We start from the raw sequence: 17627 nt of genomic DNA, 5'->3' as shown, positions 1-17627 counted from the left end.
TGCTGCAGACATGGTTTTCTCTTTTCTGCAAGCAATTCTGAAAGCCTATTTATTTCAATAGGCTTTCATTTCGGATCCAATTTTACACATGAAGAAACTAGAAGAAATTGCATCATGTAAAAACTGAGCATTACATTTGAATAATATACTGACATTAAAGTTACTTTAACCTATCCCTGACTAATTAGGGGCTCGGGTTCTTTAGCTATAGCCTGGTTTGGTCCTATGGTAGAACCAGCCCTGATGCTGTTTGACTGCAGCTTGGCCCAAGAGCTGTATGCACCCTTTTCTGTTATTGGAGTTGTATGTTTACGGAATATACCCCACACTACTCCTGTTTCCTCAGTGTCAACCCATCCCACCGAAGTGAAGGCAAGGCAGCCAGTGAAACAGCGAGAAGCAACGTGTGGAGAAACCCACTTCCTGACAGCGGAGAACCAGCTGATCAGAGTCACCAATCACGCATAGATGCTGTATCCAATCCCGAGCCGAGTCAGGATAGCCTGTTGGGCAGCATGTGACTGTGTACGGATGTGTACGCCTCCTACTCCTGTACATACAGGGTACTCATGGCTGGTGACTGACTGCAGACCAGAAAGCTGGATTACAAGAGGAAGATGAGCGGCAGCAGCACCATCTCTCCTCCGAAAGCATCTGGAGCGTCTCCGCAGACACAGAGCCCGAAGCCCCGGGACAGCGGCAGCTCTGTAGCGCCAGCAACTCAGCTTATCATTAAGGGTATGAGGACAGCCGTGGAGGGGTACTGGGTACGATGGAAGCAGTGGAGTGGTATAAGTTGTGAATGATGGCAGCAGTGGAGGGGTACAGGTTGGGTATGATGGCAGCAGTGGAGGGGGACAAGCTTGGTATGATGGCAGTAGTGGAGAGTATATGACAGCAGTGTAGGGGTACTGGGTACGATGGAAGCAGTGGAGTAGTATAAGTTGGGAATGTTGGCAGCAGTGGAGTGGTACAGAATGGGTATGATGGCAGCAGTGGAGTGGTACAGAATGGGTATGATGGCAGCAGTAGAGTGGTACAGACGGGTATGATGGCAGCAGTGGAGTGGTACAGACGGGTATGATGGCAGCAGTGGAGTGGTACAGGCTGGATATGATGGCAGCAGTGGAGTGGTACAGGCTGGATATGATGGCAGCAGTGGAGTGGTACAGGCTGGATATGATGGCAGCAGTGGAGTGGTACAGGCTGGATATGATGGCAGCAGTGGAGTGGTACAGGCTGGGGTATGATGGCAGCAGTGGAGTGGTACAGGCTGGGGTATGATGGCAGCAGTGGAGTGGTACAGGCTGGGGTATGATGGCAGCAGTGGAGTGGTACAGGCTGGGGTATGATGGCAGCAGTGGAGTGGTACAGGCTGGGTATGATGGCAGCAGTGGAGTGGTACAGGCTGGGTATGATGGCAGCAGTGGAGTGGTACAGGCTGGGTATGATGGCAGCAGTGGAGTGGTACAGGCTGGGTATGACGGCAGCAGTGGAGTGGTACAGGCTGGGTATGACGGCAGCAGTGGAGTGATACAGGCTGGGTATGACGGCAGCAGTGGAGTGGTACAGACTGGGTATGACGGCAGCAGTGGAGTGGTACAGGCTGGGTATGACGGCAGCAGTGGAGTGGTACAGGCTGGGTATGACGGCAGCAGGGGAGTGGTACAGGCTGGGTATGACGGCAGCAGGGGAGTGGTACAGGCTGGATATGACGGCAGCAGTGGAGTGGTACAGGCTGGATATGACGGCAGCAGTGGAGTGGTACAGGCTGGATATGATGGCAGCAGTGGAGTGGTACAGGCTGGATATGATGGCAGCAGTGGAGTGGTACAGGCTGGATATGATGGCAGCAGTGGAGTGGTACAGGCTGGATATGATGGCAGCAGTGGAGTGGTACAGGCTGGATATGATGGCAGCAGTGGAGTGGTACAGGCTGGATATGATGGCAGCAGTGGAGTGGTACAGGCTGGATATGATGGCAGCAGTGGAGTGGTACAGGCTGGATATGATGGCAGCAGTGGAGTGGTACAGGCTGGATATGATGGCAGCAGTGGAGTGGTACAGGCTGGATATGATGGCAGCAGTGGAGTGGTACAGGCTGGATATGATGGCAGCAGTGGAGTGGTACAGGCTGGGTATGATGGCAGCAGTGGAGTGGTACAGGCTGGGTATGATGGAAGCAGTGAAGTGGTACAGACTGGGTATGATGGCAGCAGTGGAGTGGTACAGACGGGTATGATGGCAGCAGTGGAGTGGTACAGACGTGTATGATGGTAGCAGTGAAGTGGTACAGGCTGGATATGATGGCAGCAGTGGAGTGGTACAGGCTGGATATGATGGCAGCAGTGGAGTGGTACAGGCTGGATATGATGGCAGCAGTGGAGGGGTACAGGCTGGGTATAATGGCCACAGTACAGTAGTACAGGCAGGGATTGTTGACATTAAAGAGATACAGATGTAGTTCAATAATAGCAGTGCATGGATACAGGCAGGACATGATGACAGCAGTGTGGAGCAAAAGGCAGAGGATGAGCACAACAGTGTAGGAGTACAGGCAGGGTACAACGACAGCAGTGTAATAGTACCGAAAGTCTGCTTTTGGGAAACAACCAAAGAATACTGGGTAGGAAGCTGATGCACTACCCTCCTGGCTATTCCAACAAATCTCTTCACTGCTGCTGGGCTGAGGGACCAGCATGGTATATAGCGCAGAGCCCCAGCAGAAATATAGGGCTCCCATTAGATTGTGAAAGACCAATGAAAGTCCTCCCTAGCAACAGAGAGGAATTTTGTTGGTCCACCTTGAACCAATGAGAAACCTTCCCATTGCAATCCAATGGGAGCTGTATGCTTCTGCCAGAGCGCTGGGCTTTATATTGTGCTTGTCCTCGAGCCCAGCAGTGAGGAAGGACCAAAATGGTGGCGGAAGACACAGAATACATATGAGTAGATCTGGAGAGGAAGGAAACGGCAAACAGCCTAGTGAGAACAAACAATGTCCCTTCTAATAGTCTTGCATGGATTCCACGAGCATCTGCAGTGCCCGAGGTCTCTGGAAAAATCCTGCACTGTGATCCCCCTCCTGTTCTGCATCTTTGTGGAAAGTGTGACTGGATCCTTTGCTTAACATAGGATCAGTTTACCCATCTGCTTGCGCCCCACTGAATTGATTCATTTTTTTAGCGTTAACCAGTTCACCCCCAAGGGTTTTTATCCTAACAGACCACAGCAATTTTCACCTGTCAGTGCTCCTCCCTTTTATTCCCTAATAACTTTATTACTACTTAAAGTTATCACAACAAAATGATCTATACCTCGTTTTTTTCACCACCAATTAGGCTTTCTGTGGGTTGTACATTTCGCTAAGATTTTTTTTTTTTTTATTATTATTCTAAATGCGTTTTAACAGGGAAAATAAGAAAATAATGTAAAAAATTAATTATTTCTCAGTTTCAGCCATTATAGTTTTAAAATTAAATGTTCTCCTGTGCATAAAACTGACACATCTTATTTGCCCAGTTGTCCCGATTATTAAACTGTTTAAATTATGTCCCTATCACAATGTATGGCGACAATATATTATTTGGAAATATAGGTGTATTTCTGTTATTGTGTTTCTTTTTTTTTTTTTTTTTTTTCTTGTTCGGTCCATAATGACAAGCCCCTATGTAGTAAAGTAAAAGTAATTTTCCCTCATAAAATATAGATTAAAAAAGTCCCTAAGGCAACTATTTATGTATTTTTTTTTCTTTAAACTGATTTTTTTTTTTTACAAATGTTTTTTTTATTGGGGGGGGGGGGGGGGGAGTTTGGAAGTGTAAGTTAATAATATTATGTATGTATGTATGTATGTGTAATTATACTTTTTAGCCACAAGTAGGCGCCAAACACTTTCCCGTTTGATAGGAAGTGTTCACTTTTTGTTTTTATATTTAACTACACTGTGACGCTCGATCCTCTTCCCCAATCGCTGAACACGGAATCCAGACGGAAACGGCGACGGGATTTGCACGCAAGCATGCAAATCGGCGGTGGGAACGAGCGACTTATTAAAACGTCCTGTTGCCGTTAACAGGCTCAAACAGGACGTAAAAAGTTTGGAAGCCATTAACTAGTTAAAGAGTACTCAAGGTCAAAATGACAGGTTCTGTCTAAATGATCAAGGAAGAGGGCGGAGGGTCGTAGGGTTAAATACTCACCTTGCTGACATCTTCCCTCCAGACAGGTGATCGTTCTAACTCCTAGTCTGTACAGCTCCACGGAAGATACCACCGTATGCTGTAAATCAATAACCATAATCATAATTATCTCTGTGGTACTGTAACCAGAACTGGAGGTGTGAGTGGTGTGATATATATTATATAATTTATTTATTTTTCTAAACACACTTCAGGTGCTGCACAACACTAAACGTTTACACCAAAACAGTGCATTCACGATTATTTCGCTTCCCTTTTTGCACATATATCGTGTTCATTGAGATCCCTTTTCTAATCTACAAAAGCAGCACATATTTTCTGGTAGAATTTACTCACCACAGAACAAAGCCACTGCATATGAAGGTAACTACTGCACAGATGTTCCCTTCCACATCTTAAAAGGCAGCTGCCTCAGTTCAGAATTGCTCTGGTCTCCTCATTACCTCTAGCCTCCATATCTATACACGGATCTATTATTTGCCATTTGTAGCTTTGGCCAGCACCTGTTTGCTAGTTTTTTTTTTTTTTTTTTTTTTATTTCAAACTGAATTCGTTTTGCCCATATTTTGCATCAATTTGTTTTTTAATTTTATACAATTGTTTTACAGATGTTGGGGAAATACATTCTAGACTGCTGGATCACCGTCCAGTAATTCATGGAGAAACGCGATACTTCATAAAGGAGTTTGAGGTAGGTAATAACACTTATTGTTTTCACGGCAATTGATTGTTTTGTGCTAACTCACCTACTGGATGAGAGTTTCACCAACAGCAAATCATTTTATGCTTTCTAGGCAGTTTACACAATATACAGGAAATAAAACATAAGCAAAAGCCTTGGCACTAGATAGGTAACCAACACAAACCTGATAATCCTTTCTAATAGGTTCAAACCTAACATTTGTCCCAAACCAAACAGAAATAAACAGCAGTCTTTGCCAGCACAAAATCCAAATACCTTTCTGATCAGTTCACCACAGACGTGATTCCAAGAACAGGATCCTTGGACTGACCAAATCAACCTTTTTATGTCAACTGAGCACCAATTGTAGGGAGAACGCCAACTTCTAGAGTATATTGGCTACAATGGTAGTGCAGACTAGAGAGATCTGGCACATATGTACACACCATGAGCCATATGCAATTCACTTTTTTATCTGAGTTTTCTCCTAGGAGATAATTTTTCAATGTATTTTTAAAATAGATTTTCTGCATTTAGTAACTGAAAAATACCAAAATGTAGGTGAAAGAGTACTATCAAAATTACTTTTAGTATTTTCTTGCTTGCTGGTGGCTTAAAAGGCATTTTATTGACCAGTTTAAAAATATCACCTAGGAGAAAATTCAGGAGAAAAAGTTAATTGCATATGGCCCCATGTGTCACTTTCCCTGCTGCTGCATTGGCATGTTGAAAACCAAGTATTTCCAGGTAAGATTCAGCGGGAAGTAAGCTGTCCTCCAACTTCTCAACTAGCTAGTGTTAAATGGGCACTATGGTGAAAAATTGTAAAATTTAAAATGTGTGCTAACTGCAAACATAGACAAATAAGAAATACTTTTTTTTCAGAGTAAAATGAGCCATAAATTACTTTTCTCCTATGAAGCTGTCACTTACAGTAGGTAGTAGAAATCTGATAGAAGCGACTGGTTTTGGACTAGTCCATCACTTCATGAGAGAGAGAGAGAGCGAGAGCAAGACTTTTATTATTTATAAAGATATTCCCTAAAAAGGATTTAAAGCTAATGGGAATCCCGATGTAAATAAAAAAGTCAGATACTCACTTAAGGAGAGGGAAGGCTCGGTCCTAATGAGCCTTCCCTCTCCTCTCCCGGTGCCCTCCGTGCTGCGCTGGCTCCCCTGTTCTCATCCCCCGCCGAAGGGACTTCGGGAGCCAAGAGCGGCCCGTCTTTGGGAGCGCTCGGGCTCACGAAGCATTTCCGAAGCCTCCCTTCGGCCGGGAGACAGCGGTATTTGACCAAAACGGTTGAATACCGCTACGGGGGAGCCAGGACAACAGCGGGGACTGGGAGAGGAGAGGTCTATGGGACCCAGAGCCTCCCTCTCCTTAGGTGAGTATCTGACTTTAAAAAAAAAAAAGAGAAAACTGGTTCCCATTCACTTTAAACAATGATGCTGGCCAGCTTCCCTGCTCGCTACACAGTTTTTTTGGCAGTTGGACAGAGCAACTGCCATTCACTAAGTGCTTTTGAAAATAAATCTTTGAGAATCCCTCATGAAGAGATGGACTAGTCCAAAACCTGTCACCTCTATCAGATTTCTACTACCTACTGTAAGTGGGAGCAACATAGGAGAAAAGTAATTCATTTATGGCTCATTTTACTCTGGAAAAACGTACTTATTTGTCTGTTGCACATATTTTAAATTTTACAATTTTTCGCCATAGTGCCCCTTTATTGATAAAATTAGGCCTATACATAACCAACCTAGAGTAGTATACTTCTCCAAGCATCTATTGCAACATACAGCTGTAGTTAATACTATTTTTAAAATGCATGATAGTCATACCAAAACAATGCAATGGCCAAAAATGTTGTTTTTAAAGAGGAGCTGTTAGGTATAAGGTCTCAGAGAAAATAAACACATATATCAGTAGCTAAAGATTGGCTGTACTTACATTACATATGCATTTCACTGTCCACGTTTGGATTTCACAGAATTTGTATATAGTATATGCAGAGATAGATGCTCCTGACAGCTCATGGCAGGCTCCATGTTTTTCTGTCAAATGTGTCGTCATGTCCTGCCTGCTTCCTGATCACAGATAAGCTCGTACTTGAATAACACAGTGTGCAGTGAATATTAATGAGCCATGTGGCTAGGAACAATAGCTGACTCCTGCAGTGTACTCTGCCCGGAGATTTATCAGTGCTACGCGCTGGACTGATTACAAGCTGCTGTAACGTCTCATTAGCAGCCGAGGGGAGGGCCCCAGAATGCTTTGTAGTTTAGTATGCGGCTTGCGTCCTTATGGGTCTATAACAGCCTTACTGATAAGCACACATCAAAGGTAACTGAGATTTTTATCTTCACTAATGGCTTTTGGGCTTCCTTCTAAACTGTTTAACACAGGAGAATAGAGGTTTAGATTAGCTTCTGCAGCCTGACAGTTACTCTTTAAGCTTACCATATTTCTATATAGTAGAGGTGGTGGGTCTTGGTAGTCAGTGGATTGCAAAGAGACTCTGAGCCCTTTTCAGGTAGTCACATCAGCATTCTCCAATATTTTGTTACATTTCAGTGTTCTCCCCAGGCATATTTTTTCCAGCCGGGTGGTTTGAAAAAGTAGCCGGGTGGGGCAATATGAGAGCATGCAGGGCCGTTGCCTCTGTGCACAACTCTGCTTACAGAATAGGAGGCGGTGAACCGATGACAGCTGGGTGATCTCAAAAACTAAGTGGCTTTCCGCTGCAGTGGTAGAAGATTGCTGATATTCTACTACTCAATCCCGTTAGCAAAATATATGTAATCTTTATATATACAGTAGCAAGAAAAAGCATAAAATGTGATCTGATCTTCATGTGTCACAATAGACAATTACCACACAATTAAATGTTTCCATGTTTTTAATGAACACGCCATGTAAACATTTACAGTGCAGGTGGAAAAAGTATGTGAACCCCTAGACTAATTACATTTCCAAGAGCTAATTGGAGTGAGGTGTCAGTCAGCTGGAGTTCAATCACTGAGATGAGAGTGGAGGTGTTGGTTACATCTGCCTTGCCCTATAAAAAAAACACCAGTTTTGGGTTTGCTTTTTCCAAGGATTGCCTGGTGTGAATGAGGCCTCGCACAAAAGAGCTCTCAGAAGACCTACGATTAAGAATTGTTGACATGCATAAAGCTGGAAAGGGTTATAAAGTATCTCCAAAAGCCTCGCAATTTATCAGTCCACGATAAGACAGATTGTCCATAAATGGAGAAAGTTCAGCACTGCTGCTACCCTCCCTAGGAGTGGCTGTCCTGTAAAGATGTCTGCAAGAGCACAGCGCAGAATGCTCAATAAGGTGAAGAAGAATCCTACAGTGTCAGCTAAAGACTTACAAAAGTCTCTGGCATATGCTAACATCCCTGTTAGTGATATGTAAATCCCTAAACAAGAAGGGAGTTCATGGGAGGATACCACAGAGGAAGCCACTGCTGTCCAAAAAACATTGCTGCACATTAAAAATTTGCAAAAGAGCACCTGGATGTTCCTCAGCAGTACTTGCAAAATATTCTGTGGACAGATGAAACCAAAGTTCAGTTGTTTGGAAGAAACACACAACACTATGGGCCATATCCTATTCCAGGTGATAAGTAGCTTGCAGATGCGAGCTACTTATCACCTTGCCATCGCGCGAGGATTACCGGCAAATCCTATTGCCCATATCCTTCGCGCGATGGCCGATCGTTAGGGAGCATTACTCAGGCGAAAGCCTGAGTGATGCTCCCTTTCACCGAGCGATGGGGAGTGAGGTTTACGCTGTGGTGCTGTCCATCAGCACCATGGCCTCACTCCCCACACATGCGCACTCGCCCGCCGAACATCGCCGACGTCTTCTGCCGCAGCATCTGGGGGTCTCCTTTAATAAGGAGACCCCCAGAGCTCCCCGTCGGGTCGCCGCACAGTTTAGAAGCCCCCGCGCAGCTCTGCCGGGCTCCCCTCTCATACGTACCGCCGCCGATCACCCGCCGCCTCTCGCCGCAAAATCCGTCACGTAATTACAGTGTATCTAACACTGTAATTACTGTGCGCATAGAAGGAGCCCGGGCAAAGCATCTTTGAATCTGCAGCCGGGCTCCCCATTTGTCCGCTGTCTGAGCCATTTTATTATATCGCCCAAGCGAGTTCTTTTCCGCCTGGGGAGGTCTAAAGTTTAATTAATTAGGCGATGCCCCCATCGCCTAAGTTAAGAACTCGCCAGTGCTTAGCGCTGGCGAGTTCAGCAATAGAATATGGCCCTATGTGTGTAGAAAAAGAGGCACAACACACCAACATCAAAATCTTGTCCCAACTGTGAAGTATGGTGGTGGGGGCATCATGGTTTGGGGCTGCTTTGCTGCATCAGGGCCTGGACGGATTGCTATCATCAAAGGAAAAATGAATTCCAAAGTTTATCTAGACATGTTGCAAGAGAACATAAGGCCATCTGTCCACCAGCTGAAGCTCAGCAGAAGATGGATGTTGCAACAGGACAACGACCCAAAGCATAAAAGTAAATCAACAACAGAATGGCTTAAACAGAAGAAAAATCGCCTTCTGGAGTGGCCCTGTCAGTCCTGACCTTAAAGGAGTTGTCAGCCAAAATTTAAAAAATGAGGTTTACTCACCTGGGGCTTTCTCCAGCCCCTTGCAGCCGACTGTCCCACGCCGACCTCTCCGCCGTTGTCTAGGGCTCCCCGCACGGTGCAGAGGCCGACCGCGGGGTCGGCCTTACTGTGACTGCGCAAACCACCACTGTCAATCATGGCCACGTGGTCCGCACCGCACTGCGCAGGTTTAGTCGGCCTCTGCCCCGTACAGGGAGCCCGGGACATGAGTGGAGCTGTCGGCGTGGGACAGTCGGCTGCAAGGGGCTGGAGAAAGCCCCAGGTGAGTAAACTTTTTTTTTTTTTTTTTTTTTTTTTTTATATATATATTTTGGCTGATGATTCCTTTAACCTGATTGACATGCTGTGGCAGGACCTCAAGAAAGCGTTTTACACCAGATATCCCAAGAATATTGCTGAACTAAAACCGTTCTGTAAAGAGGAATGGTCAAGAATTACTCCTGACCGTTGTGCACATTTTGATCTGCAACTACAGGAAACGTTTGGTTGAAATGATTGCTGCCAAAGGAGGTTCAACCAGTTATTAAATCCAAGGGTTCACATACTTTTTCCACCTGTACTGTGAATGGTGTGGTCAATAAAAACATGGAAACATTTATTTGTGTGGTATTATTAGTTAAAGCAGACTGTGGGTTGTCTGTTGTGACTTGTTATGAAGATCAGATCACATTTTACAACCAATTTGTGCAGAAATCCATATAATTCCAAAGGGTTCACATATTTTATATCTATAAAAATATATATATATATATATATATATATATATATATATATATATATATATATATATATATATATATATATATCCTCTTTATTTTTTTACTTGCTACTGTAGGTAACTTTCTAGCAACTAGTTAGCCATACTTTCAAGTTCTACAGGAACTATTTCTGTAGACTTGGCATCTTCCACAGCACTTTACAGAATATATAGTTATATGACTAACAATTCCTCATGCTGGGAATACACGGTTCGTTTGAAATTATCAATCGAGCCGCTGATGGCTCGATTGATAATTTCCGACCTGTCCGACCTACTCCATGCAGGTAATGCACTAGTCAAAATTTTGAACCATGTACTATAAAATGAGATTGCTATCCAATATACCACCATATTACCTAATATGATCTGATAAAGTGAGCTGAAACGCCTCTTTGAAATTTATAAAAGTATGTGCCTGTTTGAACCTGCAGAACCTTAGTGAACGATGCTGATTAGGAGTAAGTACCGTAGATCTTTCCACAACTGAATTTTTCTTTTGCATTTTTTAAAGCAATTTTTCTGTGATGGTGATTCTTCTGCCATTTTTACTGGAAAGTGCAGAATACCAAAAAAAACACAAAAAAAACCAACAAAACAGAATAAAGGCAGAAGTAGGTCATACTGTGGATTAAAATAAAGACCAGAAAATAATTTACCATGACGCCAGGCTGTGGACAGAGGAGAAAGTTTTACAGGTAGAGTACGTTTGGTTGAAGTTATTGCAAAAAAAAAAAAAAAAAATAGTTTTTTTTGAAAATTCATAATCCTCCCGCTTTAAAGGGAAGGTTCAGGGACTAGCTAAAAAAATTAAAAATCCATTTCCACTTACCTGGGGCTTCCTCCAGCCCGTGGCAGGCAGGAGGTGCCCTCGGCGCCGCTCCGCAGGCTCCCGGTGGCCGACCCGACCTGGCCAGGCCTGCGGCCAGGTCGGGCCTCTTCTGCGCTCCATGGTGCGTTCCACGCCGGCGCGCTGACGTCATCGGACGTCCTCCGGGTTGTACTGCGCAGGCTCAGAACTACTGAGCCTGCGCAGTACAGCCCGGAGGACGTCCGATGACGTCAGCGCGCCGGCGTGGAATGCACCATGGAGCGCAGAAGAGGCCCGACCTGGCCGCCGGCCAGGCCGGGTCGGCCACCGGAGACCACCGGGAGCCTGCAGAGCGGCGCCGAGGGCACCTCCTGCCTGCCACGGGCTGGAGGAAGCCCCAGGTAAGTGGAAATGGATTTTTAATTTTTTTAGCTAGTCCCTGAACCTTCCCTTTAAAGGGTCTCTGAGCTGGATTAAACAAAATGTTTTATACATACCTGGGGCTTCCTCCGGCCCCATACGCATGGAACGCTCCCGCGCCGCCGTATCGGAGCTGCAGGAAGACTGAGGATGGCAGTGTGGGAGCGATCCATGCGTATGGGGCGGGAGGAGGCCCCAGGTATGTATAAAACGTTTTATTTAAATACTTACAGACCGTGCTAATTGAAATCTACGCCCTGTTTTGATGACTATCTGGCTGCCAGGGTGTAGCTTTCAATTCACTGCCGCTGCGCGCATCCGACGTCTTCGTCACTCACGTGACGCCACCCACTTCTGTGGAGGCCTCCTCAGAAGTGGGCTGCCTCCCGCGAGGTGCACTAAGGCCGCTTGCACACTGCAAGCGATTCCAATTCCGCTTTTTAATCAGTTTTTACATCCGATTCCGATTTGCAGTTTGCTCCCTGCACACTGCAAATCGGAATCTGAATCGGATGTAAAAAGCGGAATCTGAATCGGAATCGCTTGCAGTGTGCAAGAGGCCTAAGGTCCGGTTCTGGGGTGTTTGATTTCCTCTCCTGCCATTTAGGGCCCGTTTCCACTGTCGCGGAAACGGCCGCGAATCCGCAGAGTTTCCCCGCAGGCAAATCGCGCGGGGAAACTCTGCCATAGGGGATAACGGCGCCACCGGCCGAATCACTTGCAGTAGCGATTCGGCCGGAACCCCCTACAGAATTCACGGCGGAGGCTGCGATTCCCATAGCCGTGCATGGCACGGCTCATGGCATTCGCCTGCAATCCCGCCCACCCGCTCGGTGCCGGCGTGCGTCTACAAGACGCGCGTCGCACTAGTGGAAACGAGCCCTTACTCAGCAAGTCCAGCGTTGCCTGTACATTCTACATTCTTGCCTGTCATTTCTGTGCTCCTTCCTTGCACACTTTTTCATTCAAGGTTGCGATTATTCTCATTAATGTTTTGCACTTATTGCACTTCACTTTTTCACTGTGTTGATGCACCTTAGACGTGTATATATATTTATCATATTACCCTTGGTCATTTTGTATTGAGCATATTAATTATATATATATTTGGTATAAATATTTTTTCAATTTTTTTTTTTCCATTGTTGCATCCAATACTTTTTTGCGCACCATTGTGCCATATTATTCAGGATTTTTAAAACTGTGACTATTATTTGTTTCTTATGTGTATTTATATACCCCTTTGGCATTGAGTGTACCCCACTTGTCCACTATATTATTATTCCTATAATTTGATTGGTATTGTATTCATAATTACCGTCATCTTGTGGACCCCAGACCCAGTTGTTTGGGGGTCCATACTCTGTGTGAGTGTGGCCGTTGGGCTCATCTGTAACTGACACCTACTCTGCTATCAGGTGGATCGCTATGCACTATGGGGGGTATCAATACACTAGTAGAAAATATATGTAGTGTGCAGTGCGCTAACACCTAGGATTGCATAGATACTACATAAACACAATATAACCAATATAATGCATCCCAGAAAGGAGATCATAAAGTCCATATGTAAAGTTCAATCCAATCTGGGTAATCTCTTCCACAGTCGAAAAAATATATGCAAGTACGCTCACCAACAGTGATGGCTGATTAAATGACAGATCAGCATATCGGGCACAATACGGTAGCAAGAATCTTCAGTTGTCTCCCCTTGTAGTCAGCAGTCTTCCCTAGATATAACTCAACAAGACACAAAAAAAGTGGGACATAGCGTGATCCTGCTTCAACCAGTTTGCAACCACCACCACACCTGTTAGCAGTGTGTGCCCACTATCCCAGTGCTGTCACACACAATGACCAGGCGGAAAACAGGCTCACCGGATTGAATGGCTGCACCTGCGCAGATGAGTGGACCCGACAGAGATCGGCTATTTTCGCTTATAACCGTGCGGAGAGCTGCAACAGCGCCCCCGCTGGAGCCAGGAAAAGTAAATTTTAATAGCGCTTGTCAAGGGATGATTCCTGGACACTTCGAGGGAGCCATTGCTGGATTGCCTGCAGCTACAGGGGAGGGGGAAGCCTCATTGGGACCCTGAGGCTTCCCCCTCCCGAGGTGAGTACCACCCAGGGGAACTTTTTTTTTTTGTTACAGGTTCTCTTTAATGGTTTTTAATTTTGATGGTTATAAATAAAGGTGATTTCTACTACTTTATTCATACATTTTGTCTAGTGTGGTGCTTATAGGGCAGTCTTTTCTCTTTTGACTATATTGTAGTATGCTTTAGCCCTCAGCACACCTAGTAACCTATAATTATTGTAATTATTCTGGGGTGCTGGTTCTAATTTTTCCCTATCAAACTGGACCTGACAGGGTCCAGAGTAGGACAATTAGAGTGGCTGTTAGTTTTGGAGAGCACGAGTAAGTTAGTAGTGCATGCTACAGCAGTAGTGTGCCTACTTTGAAAATTCTTCTTGCGCTGCCACACTAAGCTGCGCTGCTTGAGCAGTGTAGCTTAGTGAATCAACCCCTACTGATTTCTCTGTGAGCTAGATGTAGCCATCAAAAGAGCCACATCTGGCTCCCGAGCCGTAGGTTCCCTATCCCTGCCCTACAGGGATGAAAAATGCTACACACAAGGAAGCACCGACAAAATCTTTTCTGCTCGCTTCTGTGGGTGGCTGGTTCAGATGTCCGTGTGAACCAAGCCTTACTCCTGTTGTAACAGTTGCAGCTGCTAAACAGTGGCTTTTACTGCTGTTGGCATAGTGGCAGTTTCTAATCAGTGGCTGTCACTTTTTCTGACACAGTGGCAGCTGCCACAATGGTGTCTGATAAACGGTGCCTGCTGCTGGCAAAGCAATGGCTGCTGCTGATCCATAGCTGCAGCTGGCGTAGTGACAGTTGCTATTTAGTGGCAGCACTAGTATAAGGGTGAGCCAGCAAAAAGGTCCATAGGGAAATTCTGCTAATGTGGTTTGGTGGACAGCGCCCTCTCGAACTGCTAGGTTTCAGACACGTTGTAGTAATAATATGCCCACACTATTCAGCCAGTTAAAATGCTTCAAGCTGAAGTTGAGTGGATAACTGTTCCCTATAGACTTTCTTGCTTGCTCCCTTCAACCATTCTAGCTCCTCAGCGACTGCTACTAATACTGGCTCAATGGTTGCTGCTAATTGGCTGCTGGCACACGGGCTGCTAATCCTAAATGGCTGCTACTGCTGGCATAGTGGGGGCTGGTAATCGTGGCTGCTGTAATAATGGTTGATAAATGGGTGCTTTAGTTCCTGTACTAGGGCTTCAGTGACATTCTTACATTCATTTTTTTTTTCTTTTTTATCTTACTCTGCAAACCACATCCCAGCTTTTTGGAAATGGTATTGAACAAAGATAATGTGTTTTGTATTCTCATGTTATGTAGGAAGAACCATAGAGTTGAATTTACTGCCTTAAATTTGACAAACACAAAATGAGAGGAAGACAAAGAACATTCGTGGTAATCCAATATATTGCTGTTAATAAGGAAAAATCAGACAGTGTGTCATCCCACTTTAACAACAATGTCTGTACTTGAAATTTATAGTCCTAGGCAGTGCGGTCTCCTTAAACGATTACCTAATCGTGAGTGCGAAGTTGCATTTCCAGTCACAGAAATTGAATAGCTCTGCTTTCCATGTAGCTATCCTATAATTTAGTAGTCCATAATCATTTTTAAAGATAGTTTTCATTGCGTTTTGAACCTATGGTACATTTATTAACTTATGAATGTGACCACTCTTCCTGTCTGACCTTGATTCATTTCCCCAGCCTTTTTATGAAGAAAGTCTCATAGGTGTGAGTCTGTAGACTCTCCTACAAAAGCTCACTTGTGTAAACACCTCAGTTTGGGCTCGATTCACTAATGTTAGCGCTGCGCAGCAGTGACAGTTATCAGCTGTTACGAGCGCTATAAAAGTAAGAGTGCCTTAATTACTGTCATTGCACGCTACAAGCCCTATTGGCATCATAGCGTGCGTAATGTGGGAGCGGGCAGCCAGCTTACGCTATGCTGCTGAATTGCAGCATAGCAAACGCTATCAACATAACGCGGCTCCGATCCTCCTGGCATCATCACTATCGGGTCCAGTCACATTAACCTCTTGAGAACCGTGGTCTTGGGGGCCCCGTTTCCACTTGTGCGGTGGGAATCGCTGCAGAAAAAAATTGCATGCGGATGCAAATTTCGCGGTTGTATGCATATTTTCATGCGAATTTGCATACGATTTCGCATAATGACCAAGTGTGTGAATTTAACCATGGCAGTGCCTGTGTGCTTTTCTATTGTTTATATCCGAAATCGTATATGAATTCGCATGAAAATTTGCATACCAAAACCGCATGCAAATTTCCTATTAAATACATTCTATGCGAATCGCATAGCAGTATGCAAATTCTGATGGCTTTGCCGTGCAGATTTTTTTCTGCACAGAAAAACGCTCAGAAATCCTGACAATTGGAAACAGTCCCATCCACTTGTATTGTCTATGCGAAACGCATGCAGATTCGCTCTAGTGGAAACGGGCCCTTAAACCTCCCTAGTGACCAGGCCATTTTTTTACTAAATGGGCTACTGCAGCTTTAAAGCCTTGTTGCAAGGCCACACAGCTCGGCACACAAGTGATTGCCCCTCCCTTTTCTGCCTGCAAAGAGAGATTTCTGTTGGTGGGCTGTGATTACTTCCCCAATGTTTCATTTTTTTTTTCTTTTTATAAATTTCTTTTTTTTTTTTAAATACATTTGACCATTTTTTGTTTTTATATGAAGCCCTCCCCCCCCCCCCCCCCCCCGCCAGCCAATCAGTGATCAGCTGTCATAGGCATCAGCCTATGTCAGCAAATCACTCCTATGTCTCCCAGGGAGACAGCCGTGTCACACGGCTGTCCCCAGTACAGCTCTGCCTTAGATCAAAGCGCTGTACCAAGTAAATAGATGGCAGTTTCGCCGTCTAACAGTCTCCTATCGGCGATCACCGCTGGAAGGCTGATGCCATCATTCAAGCGGGGAGGCACGCACATCGGCGCACACGATCACCTGCAATCTCCGCCCTTATCCATTCATGCCAATTGGCGTGGAGTGGTCCTGGGGCTGCCGCGCTACTCACGTCAATCGGTGTGGAGCAGTTGTTAAGTGGTTAAAGGACTGGATCCCCGCACTCTGATTGGCCCAATAGGCTGTCAAGTGATGTCATGTGGCAGACAGCCTTATTGGGGTGATGCCGGGAGGATCGGAGGCACATTATGTTGATAGCGTTCGCTATGCTGCAATTCAGCAGCATAGTGTGCACTGACTGCCCGGTCCCTAATTACGCACGCTATGATGCCAATAGGGTTCGTAGCGTGCAATGACAGTAATTAAGGCACACTTACTTTTTATAGCGATCGTAACAGCTGATAACTCTCGCTGTCACGCAGCGCTACCATTAGTGAATCAAGGCCTTTATTCCGTATCACCTGAGGTTTTTAAAGGTGTGTGTGTGTGTGTGTGTGTGTAGCAGTCCTCAATCATTTTTCCCCTAAAGAAACTGTGTTAATTTTGAGTGACATTTCTAGGAGTTACCACTGTATTTTGTCAATTGAACTTATTGTTTTGATGTATAGAGTGGGGAGGAGAGGAAGGTGAGCAAGAGATTTCTGTAGGTAGCTTAAAACAATCTCAAAGTGTACCAGACATGGCTATAACTAAAGATTTGATACTTACCCGGGGCTTCCTCCAGCCCCATAAGCACATGTGAGTCCCTCGCCGTCCTCTTCAGCCACAATCAGCCCTGGTAACTGGCTCAGTTGCATCAGTTGGGGTCTATTGCGCATGCGTGGTCCTCCCGGGCATGCGCAGAAGACCCCGACTTACGTGACTGAGCCAGTTACCGGGGCTGGTTGCGGCTGTACGGCAAACCTTGGGAGGACGGCGAGGGACTCTGATGTGCTTATGGGGGCTATAGCAAGCCCCAGGTAACTATCAAATCTTTAGTTATAGCCGTGTGTGGTTTCCGTTTAAAGTAAAAAAAAATAAAAAATGTATGAGATGATTAATTGCGTTTTAGTGACATATAGTAGAATGTATGAAGTTA

General features: G+C 45.2%; 1 protein-coding gene across 1 annotated transcript in view; it reads left to right on the top strand.

The window, feature by feature from the left end:
- Window positions 1-507: 507 nt before the first annotated feature.
- BLOC1S5 (biogenesis of lysosomal organelles complex 1 subunit 5) overlaps window positions 508-17627 on the top strand; it is a 95803-nt gene continuing 78683 nt past the window's right edge. Inside the window, exons 1-2 of the mRNA XM_068236869.1 lie at window positions 508-738; window positions 4811-4893. Of these exons, the coding sequence (XP_068092970.1) occupies window positions 618-738; window positions 4811-4893 (204 nt within the window). The 5' untranslated portion in view covers window positions 508-617. The remainder of the gene's footprint in view (window positions 739-4810; window positions 4894-17627) is intronic.

The sequence above is a fragment of the Hyperolius riggenbachi genome, chromosome 5 (genome assembly GCF_040937935.1).
Source record: "Hyperolius riggenbachi isolate aHypRig1 chromosome 5, aHypRig1.pri, whole genome shotgun sequence".
Taxonomy (NCBI): Eukaryota; Metazoa; Chordata; class Amphibia; order Anura; family Hyperoliidae; genus Hyperolius; species Hyperolius riggenbachi.
The sequence above is the reverse complement of the archived record's forward strand: the minus strand, read 5'-3'. Positions and strand labels throughout refer to the sequence as shown.